The sequence below is a fragment of the Anguilla rostrata genome, chromosome 17 (genome assembly GCF_018555375.3).
Source record: "Anguilla rostrata isolate EN2019 chromosome 17, ASM1855537v3, whole genome shotgun sequence".
Taxonomy (NCBI): domain Eukaryota; kingdom Metazoa; phylum Chordata; class Actinopteri; order Anguilliformes; family Anguillidae; genus Anguilla; species Anguilla rostrata.
In genome coordinates, this window is record NC_057949.1 from 28,939,145 (window position 1) to 28,952,540 (window position 13,396).

At 50.4% G+C, this 13,396-nt stretch overlaps 2 protein-coding genes across 4 annotated transcripts in view; one reads left to right on the forward strand and one right to left on the reverse strand.

Annotated features, from left to right (window-relative positions):
• Positions 1 to 814: 814 nt before the first annotated feature.
• On the reverse strand, positions 815 to 6,459 carry si:ch211-106h11.1 (volume-regulated anion channel subunit LRRC8D). The gene is made up of 5 exons (XM_064316307.1): positions 6,160 to 6,459; positions 4,230 to 5,300; positions 3,262 to 3,512; positions 2,299 to 2,676; positions 815 to 1,976 (listed from the first exon to the last, which is right to left on the reverse strand). The coding sequence occupies exons 2-5, from the start codon at positions 5,295 to 5,297 to the stop codon at positions 815 to 817; spliced, it is 2,859 nt and encodes a 952-aa protein (XP_064172377.1). The 5' UTR covers positions 5,298 to 5,300; positions 6,160 to 6,459.
• A 3,526-nt stretch (positions 6,460 to 9,985) lies between these two features.
• Positions 9,986 to 13,396, forward strand: part of LOC135243481 (EVI5-like protein) — a 23,878-nt gene continuing 20,467 nt past the window's right edge. Inside the window, exons 1-2 of one of the 3 annotated variants that reach the window (XM_064315355.1) lie at positions 9,986 to 10,557; positions 13,210 to 13,396. The exon at positions 13,210 to 13,396 is cut by the window's right edge and continues 169 nt beyond it. In XM_064315355.1, the coding sequence (XP_064171425.1) occupies positions 13,324 to 13,396 (73 nt within the window). In that variant the 5' untranslated portion in view covers positions 9,986 to 10,557; positions 13,210 to 13,323. The remainder of the gene's footprint in view (positions 10,558 to 13,209) is intronic. The other 2 variants (XM_064315353.1, XM_064315354.1) reach the window with 2 other exon arrangements.

Consider the following 13,396-nt stretch of genomic DNA (forward strand, 5'->3'; position numbering starts at 1 on the left):
CTTTCCTGATGTAACTCGAGAGAAACGTAAAACTTGACAGGAGCACCAGCAAATAAACTGGAGCAGAGTTCTGAGGCAAATCTCAAGCGTGTTGGAATTCCGTCCTCATTCCACCAAGCTGTGCAGTGTTTGAGTTTCCAGACAAAAGAGACAGGGGCCATGTTTGACCCTCCCCACCCCGCACAGGATCCCTAAGGGGCCAGGCCAGCTGAGGGAAGAGGCTGAAAACAAGTTCTCCTATCCGCTGTTTATTAGTCAGGTGCTGAGAGGGGGCCAGGTCATGGATGAATAGCTCTGTATCCTCCAAAAAAAACCCCAAAAAACTCAACAGTCCTTTTTCAGCAAACCATCGTTTGGAGTGTGTGTCAGCATTTGAAACTGTGAGTAGGGAGCACCATTGTGACTGTTTGCTGGTTGGCGGGGGGTCTTTTTGGTGTTCAGCACATCTGGAGAGGGCCTAAAATTTTTTTTATTTGTTTTGTTTTTTAAAAAGGGGGGGCCAGAGCAATATTCTTTCAGGGGGCCCAGAATTCCTAGCCACGCCCCCTGCACAGAACAGTGCAGATCCTTATCTGTGCATTTGTGCATGTAACTGTGTCTATATCTGTAACCATATGTGTATCTATATCAGTGTATGTGTGTCTATATCCATGACCATATGTGCATCCGTATCAGTGTATGTGTGTCTATATCCATGACCATATGTGCATCCGTATCAGTGTATGTGTGTTATCATGACATATGTGATCGTCTAGTGTTATCTCCATAGGCATCGATCAGGTTGGCTAATCATGACATGTCCTACGTAGTGTGTCTATCGAACTCCAGAGCGATGGAGCTCACGTGTCGTGGAAGGTGGAGAGTCCGAGTTTGGGCGGGAGTTTGGGCGGGAGCGCGCGTCCGTCGCCGTGGCAGCGGCGGCGCCGGCGGCGGAGTCCGGCTGCCGCAGGGACTCGCGGACGTGGGCGGGCAGGGAGAGGAGGAGCCAGTCCTCCGCCAGCAGCCCGCCCCCCCGCAGCCCCGCGCACGCCCCCAGCTCCGCGGGCAGAGCCTCCAGGCTGTTCCCGCGAACGTCCAGCCGCGAGAGCTCGCCCAGCGCCCCCAGCCCGGCCGGGAGGCCCCCCAGGGAGTTGTGGGCCAGGTCCAGGGTGCGCAGGCGGGCGGGCAGCGCGGGCGGGAGCGACTCCAGCTTGTTGGCGCTCAGGTCCAGCTCCGCCAGCTGCGTCAGCGCCGCCACCTCCGCCGGCAGGTCCTCCAGGAGGTTGGCGGCCAGCAGGAGGCAGCGCAGGCGCGGCAGGGTGAAGAGCGCGGGCGGCAGCGTCTGCAGCCGGTTGTGGCTGAGGTCCAGCAGCTCCAGCGCCCGCAGCATGCCCACGCTGGCGGGCAGCGCCAGCACGCGGTTGTGCGCCAGCTGCAGGCAGGCCAGGCGGCGCAGGTGCTGCAGGCCCAGCAGGCCCTCCAGGGTGCGCAGGGCGTTGTGGCGCAGGTCCAGGCCGCGCAGGCCGCCCAGGGCCAGCAGCGCCGAGGGCAGACTCTCCAGCTGGCAGCCCTGCAGGCTGAGCTCCGCCAGCCCGGCCAGCCGCCGGAGCCCCGTCAGCGCCAGCAGCCGCGCCCCCTCGTTGTGCACCTCCAGCCTCAGCAGGCTGCCCGCCACCTCCGCCAGCTCGCCCGGGACCCGCTGCAGCAGCGCCCCCCGCAGGACCAGCGTGCGCAGGTGCCGCAGCTGCCGCAGGCTGCCCAGGGCCCAGCCCCGCCCGGCCCCGCCCCCTGCCCTGCCCCCGGCCCCGCCCCCGGCCCCGCCCTCCCCGCCCACCCGGCCGGTCAGGTGCAGCTCCTGCAGGCCCCGCAGCGCGTACACCCAGCTGGGGATCTCCGCGGCCTGGGTGAAGGTGAGGTGCAGGGCCTCCAGGCGCTCCTGCAGCACTGCCAGGGCCCCCGGCTCCACCGCAGCGGGACAGTGGTACAGGTGCAGCTCCCTGCAGGGGCAGACACGCAGTCACTGCAGCGCAACTGTATTCATAGGGACATGTTGGACACCTGGGCTGCGTACCTGAGTGAGGTCATGTGACCACAGAACGCCGTACCTGAATAAGGTCATGTGGGACACCTGGGCTGCATACCTGAGTGAGGTCATGTGGGACACCTGGGCTGCGTACCTGAGTGAGGTCATGTGGGACACCTGGGCTGCGTACCTGAGTGAGGTCATGTGGGACACCTGGGCTGCGTACCTGAGTGAGGTCATGTGACCACAGAACGGCGTACCTGAGTGAGGTCATGTGGGACACCTAGGCTGCGTACCTGAGTGAGGTCATGTGGGACACCTGGGCGGGCAGCTTGGCGTTGGCGATCAGCTCCAGCTTCAGCACCTCCAGGTGGCTGAGGGAGAAGAGGGCGTGTGGCAGCCTGGGTAGGGCCACCAGCTGCAGCTGGGCGTGGCCGTGGGGGTCGGAGGTCACGGCGGCCCGCAGCCGGGCGGCGTCCCACCGGCGCTCCAGGCTCTCCTCCAGCAGCTGCGTCTCGCTGACGGGCGACAGGAAGACGGACAGCCGGCGCGACAGCAGCGGGTCGTACTGGTCCGCCATGTGCAGCAGGAAGGCCAGGTCGTTACAGAGGTCCGGGACGTCCTGCAGGGAGCCCAAGTCCCGCACGCGCTGGAAGGAATACTGCCGCAGAGACCTGGGGGCGGGGCGGGGGGGGGGGGCGGGGCGGGGGTGTCCCCGAAAACCAGAGGTGGGAAATCAACTTTCAGGAAGTAAAAGTCCTCCCCGGTATTTTGTTCCGATCACCTGGATTCGCACAATTCTTCAGCCAGGAGGTACAGATAATGAGGGAAATCAGCTGGCTGACTTCATGGGTGGAAGGAACACATGGCAGGACGTTTACTAATCGCTGACCCCTGGACTTTCCTCCTCTGCCACTGATAAAACAGACAGATCATCCACAGTCTGCCACAGTCAATACTTGCTGCTGAACTGCGAGAATACCACTGAATTTCAGTTCATTTCTGAAATTAAGCGAATTGAAATGGAATTGAACCCAACCCTCAACCACACAAACACAGATGTACACACACACATACGCACACGCATGCAAAACCCACACACACACACACACAAACACCCCCCCACATACGCACCCCCCCCCCACACACACACACAACCCACACAGGCACACGCACGTGCAAGCACACGTGCTCACACACACACACACACACATACTCACACCCCCCACCCCTCCACACACACACACACACTCACACACCTGTGGCAGATCCAGCAGAGCGTGTAGAGGCCCAGCAGGCCGAACAGCACCAGCAGGCCCAGGTACGCTAGCAGCAGCTTGCGCAGGGTGGAGGCCAGGCTGTGGGTGCACAGGAAGGCGCTGTACCCCGTCAGGGCGTGGGCCTGTGGCTCACACACGTGGCTGAAGGAGATGGAGCCGAGCAGCGGCACCGTGTAGCTCACGATCAGCACAAACTTCAGCACCTTGAACACGGTCTGCGCCAGGTACACCTGCAGGAGACGGAGCGCGAAGCCAGGTGACAATCCACCCCTTAACGTCTCCGTCTGGAGTGCAAGGCTAAGTGGACAGTGCTAGTTGTTAGCATGATCAGATGCTATGCTATGCAGTTAGTTAGTGGTTATTAAAATGACTATTTTGTTTTCTCTGTAGCACAACTACATTGTTGCATTCCTGTCGTTTTTTTCATCTTGTATGCTGCTCTAGGTAAGAGCATCTACACTAATGTAAATGTAGCTCAGGGTCAGTATAAACTTCAGCACCTCAAACACCATCTGATGGCTGTGTTAATGCAAGTATTACAGAGTACTTCATATGCTCATATGTGCTCTGTTAAGAGCTGAAACAACACTGGACAGTTTACTGTGTTTTTATACAATACACATGTGTTAAAAAGACCAGTAAATTACTGTATAAAATGACTAGTTAGCAGAAAAGTGCACAGCCAGGCATTAAAGTCAGTGAGGACTGACACACAGATTAAGGAGGAGAAGGGAAAGAGGAGAAAGGAGAGGAGAGGAGAGACAGGAGAGAGGAGAGAAGAGAGAAGGGAGGAGAGGAGACAGGAGATAGGAGACAGAAGAGAAGAGAGAGGAGAGAGGAGACAGGAGAGAGGAAAGAGGAGACAGGAGAGAGGAGAGAGAGGAGACAGGAGACAGAAGAGAGGAGACAGAAGGGAGGACAGTGGCCAATGGGACGGGCTCTCTGACCTTGTAGATTATATCGGAGGACTCGCAATGGGCGCGGAACCTGCGCACCCTCTCAAAAAGAGCCCGCGCCTGCTCCCCGTCGCTCCGGTCCAGGCTGGACGCCTGGGGGGGGGCGTCCCGCGCGGGAGGGGCGTGCTGGGGTGCGCAGGGGGAGGGGGAGGAGGGGGAGAAGGACCCGGAGGAGAGAGAGGAGGAGCGAGAGAGAGCAGAGGGACAGGGCGAAGGGGGCGTCACGTGGGCGGAGGCAGACGCACTCCCTGACCTGACCAGCAGGGGGCTGTCAGTGCCCGAATCCAGGCTGGACCGGCCTGCGATGGAGGGGGAGCGGGAGGCGGGTGTGGAGGAGGAGGGCGGCGGCGGCGGCGGCGGTTTGGGCCCGGCCCCTCCCGCGACCACGCCCACCGTCCCGCCGCCCTCCTCCGCCCACCCCCGCGCGCCGTCCAGCCGCGCGGCGAGGGAGAGAGCGCGGGACGTCCACGGCGACTCGCAGCACTTGCCCAGGATGACCAGGAAGTGCTCTATGCGGGCGGAGGTGCGCGGGAAGCGGAACCAGAAGCAGCCGCTGGCCAGCAGCACCAGCGACTGCAGCAGCGCCAGGTAGGGGAAGAAGCGCGAGTACCAGGGGAGCGCCTCGTGGTAGCACACCTGCGCCACGTACACGTACTGCTGGTAGTCCAGGTGTGTGCGCCTCCCCCTGGGCGGGGGGGCCTGGTGCGGGGGGGCTGCCGCGGTTTGGGGAACAGGAGGAGGAGGAGGAGGACGGGAAGCGTGATTACGATCCTGATTGGCTGGGAGAGGTCCTTGGCGGGATTCCGGGGAGGGCTGATGGTGGGGGGGCATGGATTCAGGGAGGTGGGGGGAGCTGTGATTCAGGGAGGGGGCATGGTGGGGGTCGACGGGGAGGCACACCACCCCGTCCCGGGACAGGAGGAGGGTCCCGGCGAGCACGGAGACCATGAGCATGAGCACCACCAGGTACTCCATAAACACCTCCCACCAGGGCTTCAGCAGCTTATAGCACCCCCCCTGCCACTCTGGGAGGGCCGTCAGCTCCGAGAGGGCAAACATGGCCTGGGGGGGGGGGGGGGGGGGGGGGGGAGGGGTGAGAGGGAGAGAGAGAGAAGGGGGAGAGGGGAGGGAGAGAGGGAGGGAGAGAAAGAGAGGGGTAAATATTGGTACAAATGCAAGCAAAAGTTGGATCAATCCACAAGTTTAAGGATGAGCAGAAAACATGCTATTCTGTGAGTCTTAGATGGAGAGATGGACACAGAGATGGAGGGATAGAGGGAGGGGGTGCGATAAAGAGGAAATCAGCTGTGCTGTTGGGAAAAGGGACAGAATCAGGGGAACTAGGAATAAAGAGGGTCGGGAGAAGATGACAGAACAGAGGGAGGGTGGGTGTATAATGTATGCTTTAATTGTGTACTTCCCATCTTCATAAACATTGTTCAAATGTAATACTTTGTCGCGTAAATAAAATACTGAAGCCTGAACACACTGGCACATTTAAAAAAAAAACTGAGCAATGTATACCCCACGCCCACGGCAGAGGTTAACGTTAAAGTAAATGCTAGATCAAGGACGGAGTTGCTTCAAAGGTTCTGCAGGCTATTGAACTTTTGTGTTTTACTCAACAGGTGCAGGCGCGAGCAGTTCTCAGTGCGGTGGTGTCGAGTGCAATATTCATGTCATTTACAGCATCTTATTCATTTGCGATTAATGTAATATTCTATAGTTTCTCAATGATTCCCGGTGCGCATTCGATATGTCTAAAATGTGAACTTCGTATTTAGTTTTGCATGGCAAGAATACACGGACTAAGCCGCGCTCCGCAAATGACAGTCAAGCAGGCTACACTGAAAATGTAGGCTACTTCTGAAATAAATATTTTTCACCCAAAAAGGAATCATTCCAATGACAAACAACTTACTTTGGTCTGTCAGATGAGATTCTTCATGCACGCGTTAACACTTCTGAAAAAGAGATTTCGGTGTTGGATGTTTTTCGAATTCGGAGAAAAGCAAATTAGCTTATGTCACTGCATGCACTGCCGCTGCGGTGCTGAGTCCGGCGTAGTCCGGTTCTCTCGAGAATACCCCAAAAAACTTCAACAGAAAACTTCGGCTGGGGCGGTGACTTTGATTCAGGCAAACAGCGATCGCGCTAGTGAGAGTGGGGGTAACAGACACGTGCTTTGGGCTCACTCGACCGTTGTCATGGCGAAAGGGTGTCAGTGGACAGGGCTCCACAGTATTAATACCACCAGCACGTCACCGTGTTCTGAAACATTTTCTCGGCTTCCTTTCTCGCCAGTAAACATCCGCTAAACATAACATTTTATCCTTTTCAGTTTAACCCTCAATTTTTGATATTTAATCCTCAACAATTTTTATTTTTTAAATTAATTTAATTATAAAATTTGTCTATTTAAATGTATTTCAACATTTTGTAAACGATCCATTGTTTCTCCTTTCTCGTAAAACAATAGAATGAGAAACAAGAAATAATGTATTTCATTTAGTAGCCTACAATTTCGGTAGGCTAGCCTCTGTCAAGACAGCTTTGTGAAACCTGCGGAAGCTAAATAATTCAGCTTGGTTAGTACAGGCGCAAAAAAAAAAAATCGCAACTGCAATTAACCCTCCTATTATGTTTTGGGTCAATTTGACCACATTCAATGTTTACTGTCTCTAAAAATACGGTTACCATACTTTTTCAGCTAGATATTTCATGACTTTTCCTGACTTTATGGGGAAAACAAGGCAAACATGAAATTAACTGAAAAAATTATTTTCGATGTCCCGTACGCATGTTGTACGCATAGGTGTTGTTGGGGTCGTTTTGACCCCAAGATCTATTGTGATATAAAACCATCATTTTGATCTTGTTTTTATTGTGTTGGCTGAGGGCACTTTCACATTAATTTGTGTGTGTGTGTGTGTGTATGTGTGTGTGTGTGTGTGTGTGTGAGAGAGAGAGAGAGACGATGATGAGAATGAAACCTTTGAGATACCACATTCTGACCCTCCTGTTGTTTCTCAACCACCAAAAGATCCTCCTGTCATCTCTCAACCACCAAGAAACCCTCCTGTCATCTCTCAACCACCAAGAAACCTTCCTGTCGCCTCTCAATCATCAATAAACCCTCCTGTCATCTCTCAACCCTCAAGAAACCCCCCTGTCATCTCTCAACCACCAAGAACTGACATGTTTACTTCCAAAAATGGAGAACTACTATGGTACGGATCCCCAGTTGAAAGACAGGGTAGACTTAGTCCTGCTAATGTCATCAAAATGGTTCCAGGCCCCACCAGATATGCTAGCAGTCATGGACAAGACATAAAGTCTGCATTTGAACTCTTCATAACACCATCAATGCAGAAGGATATTCTTGAGATGACAAACTTGAGAGGAGGGGAGGGGAGGCATGTGTATGGTGACAATTGGAAAGAGCTGGATGTGACCCACTAGCAATCCTATATTGGGTTGCTTATTTTGACAGGAGTGTACAAGTCAAAAGGTGAAGCAACAGCAAGCCTTTGGAATGCTGACACTGGTAGGGCAATTTTTCCAGCCCCAATGTCTCTGGAGACATTTCGTGTTTTCTCCCACATTATACGTTTTGATGACAGGGAAACAAGGCAGGGTCGACAGGAGCATGACAAACTTGCACCTATCTCGCTTGAATGAAGAATTGATACCAACGGGTACCTAGTTGAGCTGTTATGTTCATTTTTTATCAAAACTCAATTCTGGCGACTAATTTACTTTTTATTGGTGTTTCTTCATTATTGAATAACTGTCATGTGTTACTCATTGATGTTCTGAAGTGTTTTCTGAACCTAAACATTTGAAATGTTTGACAGTTTTTATATTTTGTCCTGGGGTCAAATTGACCCTGAACATAAAATGTTACGATGCTTGATAATAAAAGTTCTGTTTCTTTCCAAATGTTATTTTTCTTTTTTAATGAGCACGTAATACCAACATAAAGCCCTGCAAACACCAAAACATACTTTGTTTCCCATTTTAGGTCAATGAATGAGATTGTACAGTCATTTGCATATTTCGCAATAGTCAAGAAAAGAGAGGATGGGGGGAGTCATGTTTATTTACTGGGCTATTAGGATGGTCAGTAGAAAGGCCTAAAGTAGCTGAGAGAGAAACTTGGGTAACACTTTCAGTTACAATATTTTCTGCAGGTTTATATTGCTGGGGTCAAATGACCGCAAACATAAAAGTTGTTAGTTAAATTTAACATAATAGGAGGGTTAAGATAGTGGATTTGTATTTATTTGCATATGAAAGTTGTAGTATCGCTTCGTGTCCGCATGGGGTCAGTAAGGTAAATAAAATGCTTTATTGTCAGCCCTAGAGTAATCTGTCAACGGAACCGGACTCTGGTTGACCAGATCACTGCGGCGAAGCCATATAGTTAACAGCAAACATATTACAAATGCGCTATCATGTCATGGTGTAGGCCTACATATACTTTTCCCACACGAGCATTTGCGATTTTATCTGGTTATTTTGTTCACATAGCCGATGTCATTATTTTTTTGGCCACTGAAAATCAATTTCATGATAAGACAGCTTTCTTTTTGGCAGGGTGTTCAGGGGTAACCTACAACCTACAGATTACATTCAATACCCTAATACTACATTTTAATCCGGATACAAAATCCCTTTCTTGGACCCCGTTTTGGGATTTCGTGAAAAAGTAAAATTACAAAACCTTCCCAAGCATGCTACTCCCAGAAATAGAAAGGAATATTTAGAATAAGGAATTTTTAATCGTTCAGGAATTAACAGATAAATATTTTTATCTGTCAAGGATACAGAGCTCAATATTCACTTGTAAATAGCCTGGTTTTTTATGCTTTTGTGTACAGCTAGTTCAAAATTCTGAAGCGGCAACTGTTCACTGAAAGGAAGAAAATATGCAATTATCCATGTCACAAATGCATTAGTCCTTATTGCTCCGGGTGGCATTTAGAAAATACATTTTAAGATCGTCCTGATCACTTTTCAAGCACAATGTGGGTCAGCACCGGATTACAACGCGGAACTATTGACACCGACTATAAATCTGTATGTTTTCAGGTCATCAAGCGTCTGCTTCATTGTTCCACCCATCTGCTTAAAAACCAATGAGAAGTTTGTCTGGCCGTCTTAGAAACGGCTCGTGCGCTGTGGAACACCTCGATTATTATTATTATTATTAGTAGTAGTAGTAGTATTATACAGAGGGGGACACTTACTATTATACCCGAATGGTTTTCTGTCTAAATTTGTTCAGCAATCAGATGACAGAATTGAACGGCTTTGCAGACTTCAGTAAACACTGTTTCTCTTACAGTGAATACGGCAATATATGAGCATAAACGCATTACGCAATCTGGAGTTTGCAGAAGTGCGTTTCAAATGCGACAAAACATCAACGCCCCGCCCACCAGTCTACCATGAAACATTCGGCTCCGTGATCATTCTGCCACGCGGCTGCCAGGTGCAGCCACGCGCTCTTCCGTTTGCAGCGGCGCGCAGCGTTGACGGCCGGCAGTTCGGTGTCATTATTTAGTAGAACTGCGGCGCTCAGCATGCATCGCCCATCTCTACTCAACCCAACCGCGCGTCCAAATACAGGTGATTTTAACTATTTAGGTGGAAGGAAATTTATGCAAACGTCATATATGCATTCAAAATGCACGTGCCCAGGAAAATTCGTGGATATAAATAAATAGGTAAATAAATAAATAAAATGTTAAGAGTAATGCGCCAGTTATCACCCGAGCTTATAATAAAAAGCACATTGGATTGGTTGACTACGGTGCCATTGGCTTATGTTATTGGTCTGGAAGTTGCCAATCAAGAAACCGTTATTTTGCCTGATTGGTACCTTCAATTCATATGGGCGGAAGTAAAATGATCCAAAACCGCACGATTTTGCACTATTTATGTTCTCATTTTAATTGCTGAGTGACACCGCCCTTTGTAATTATCACTACTGGATATTTAAGGTGCGCGTTCTCGTCTCGGCTCGCGCTATGTTCAACATAAAAGTCTCTTAGTGGTCGGTGCATTTGTGCGTGGGCGTGGCCTGGACGGCTCCTTAAGGAAGCTCGCGCGAACTGGCAGCTGCAAAGCTTTTTTTTCATCATTGGAAAGAAGCGACCGCCACTGGGCGCCGCTTTTATACTGTATTAATCTGAAAGGAGAATGGATTAATCTTTGTCAGGTCGTATTTTTACATTCATGGTCCACCCGAAAAGGAATGCCATCAGCCACACTCGTCTGTCAGAGCAGCTGCCAAAATGGGAACCAAATTCAGGTCGGTATCAATATAATTGAGCTCTTATTACATTTGTTTTGTAAATTAATTATGAATTATTATATTCATGCACAACCTTTAATAGCAACAGTTTTCCTTAGCCGTGCTTTTGCAGCTGTGTGTTTGCAGTGATTAATATACAGAGTGGGAATGGGTCGCCAATGGGCAAAAAGCAGATGCCAGTGTATTTTCGTATTTACATAGCAGCAACTGCTCACCCTCTTGCACGCGCGCGCACGCACCGCTACACATACCAGCGCATCATTTTCGAACGCTGACAGTGACAGGAAGGGAAAATGGATGCCCAGGCGTGCAAGCGGAAAACTATCGGACTTAAATGGCATCGTGCGTTTCACTATTTCAACTGAAGCACAAGCGCGCACCTGTGCGTTTTACGATGAAGGACACGGGTTTTCCCCCTCAGACGAACGGCCTCGATTTCTTGTCGCACAATTACAGCCGAACATGTAATGCTCTTCTTGTCTCAGACGTCGTTCAGTCTTTTTTATACTTTTGGAAATACAGAGAATAATGCACTTTGGCCAAGCGATTGACGTTAATGGTGTGCGGTGTCATATAAATACGAATACATCTGAACGATCTGGCTGCATGAAGATCACAAGGATATATTGTCCGATTGCACATTGATGGTTTGATGTCATGAGACGACCGTGGTCGATTTCATGTGTGGACGTATGGACTGGAGACAATAACGAACGGTTGGCAGTCTCTCCCTCCGGCTATAGCTATGCCAGCGCGATTATGAAGATATTTCTGACAGTGTCTCCTTGGACGAAGCTCTGATAACTGCGGGGAGGGGGGTGTCTTCCGCATAAACCAAAGCCGTGTTCCACTGGTTAAATCCACTCGGGGGGCAAATTTGCACACACGGATGCACACACACATATGCGCGCGCATGTGAACACACACTCACACACACACACACATGCACATATGCACACACAGGTGCACAAACGCACACACACACAATTCTGCCATTGTCCAGATTTGATAGCGGACCGTGGGGCCATCCATGCGCTAGAACAGTGCCTTTACAGCATGGGCAGCCAGCAGCTGAGAGACTGGACACAAGATGACAGGAACACAGTACTGATCCCGAATGGTTTACAAGGTCTGCAGTCCTTCACAAGCTCATTCTTCGCAGGAGACGTCATTAGCATCCCCAGTGCCGACAGCCGACCGTTTATTTTCATTCTTTTGATAGTTAAAAATAAAACAAATGAACGCAGGCTATCAGTCACATTCGGGAAGGACCAAAATAATCCCAGACATGGACTATATCCTGCCAAGAGATATTACACGCTAAAGTAAAAGTTTTTCTGTGCCTTTCAACCAATCAAATGACAGGCAGGTGTCACCTGACGGGAGCATGGGGTGATTAGTGTTCCTGCACCAGACACCACAGCTGGAGGGAGAAATGATTCTGCCTGGACCACAGCCCTGAAACAGCTGTGTAAAGAGAGAGAAAGAGCTGGCAGGGAGGGAGAGAAAGAGAGAGAGGGGGGGAGGAAGGGAGAGAAAGAGAGAGAGAGCAAGAGAGAGAGAAAGAGGGAGGAAGAGAGGGAGAGTGAGAGAGGTACAAAGAGAGAGAGAGGAAGAGAGTGAGTGAGTGTGTGGGTGACCCCCTTGTTAGACCCCCCCCCCCGACCTCACTTCTCCTTCTTTTGAAATGGGACTCTTACCTCACTTTGGGTGCAGTCCAGAGTGACTCACATATTCGGGAACCCACCCCACCCCCTTGCAGTGGTGCTGCAGCTTCTTCCAGGACGACTCTGGCACCTGCCCAGCCTTTCTGGATGCCCAAATAACGAAACAAAACAAAACTGAGCGTTCATGCCTACACAGTAAAATCTCCATGAAATAACATAAATTATCAAAATGTCGCAAACTCTTTAACAATATATTTACAAATTAAAAAGTCACTTTTTTAGATACTGTAATATGTTACACTGCTGTAATATATATAATTATAATATAATCTGAAAGTGACTATTTATTTGCTAGCATATTATGAAGTGTTGCAGCTGTGAATATTTGTTATTTCAAAGAAATATATTGCAAATAACGACATCACTTTCAGTGTTACACTGCTGTGAAATATATAATTGTATTTTCAAAACTGTCTAAATATTTACAGTACATGGTATAATATATTTCCCTCCACAAAGGTGCCCTAAAGGTGTGGAAACAAATGTCAGGATTTCAGGGTTTCATGAGAACCTAAAAAAGATACTTTATTTTAGGTTTTTTGCTAAGCCAACGATCTCTTTTGTGCCGTTACGTCCATCCCTTCAGCTGCAGCTGGGTGAAAAAGAGCCTTTTTGGAGCGCGTTTCTGAATGCGTTTGGCTGTTAGAAGCCTCTTTGACTGATTGCTGAATGCTGTCCTTGTCTGTTGGCGCTGTGCTCGGGGTCGTCCTGCTGTCACGAGTGACGTTCTGTCTCCCCTTTCACACTCCCCCCGCCCTCACACACGCCGTGTGATTGGACACATTACAGCCTGTTGGATGCAGCTTCAGCCAATCACCCTGGCTGAATGAACCAATTGAAACCCTTTGGTGTAAGCAGGTGTAAGATCACAATTATGTGATTAGATTGTTATTAACGGAACATTCTAATGCTGATGTCACAGGAGTGAGAAGCCCTGATTCTCGCACCGCCCGGAGCAGCCGGCCGTGTCCAGCAGAGGAAGACAGCGGGAGAGAGAGGACCTGCCGCGCCCTTCCCAGAGTGCACTGCGGCCAGGATGTCCAGCCCTAGAGACAGCCCGCCCCCTCCCACAGGGCGCAGCCCAGAGAGGGAGCTGGAGCTGCCGCAGG

Excerpts from the sequence above, each read along its gene's own strand:
- si:ch211-106h11.1 (XM_064316307.1), bottom strand. The coding sequence starts at position 5,297 with ATGTTTGCCCTCTCGGAGCTGACGGCCCTCCCAGAGTGGCAGGGGGGG. Across the intron at positions 3,513-4,229 it reads CCTCCGATATAATCTACAAG|GTGTACCTGGCGCAGACCGT; the intron begins GTCAGAGAGCCC and ends CGTCTCCTGCAG. Across the intron at positions 1,977-2,298 it reads TCCCACATGACCTCACTCAG|GGAGCTGCACCTGTACCACT; the intron begins GTACGCAGCCTA and ends CTGCCCCTGCAG.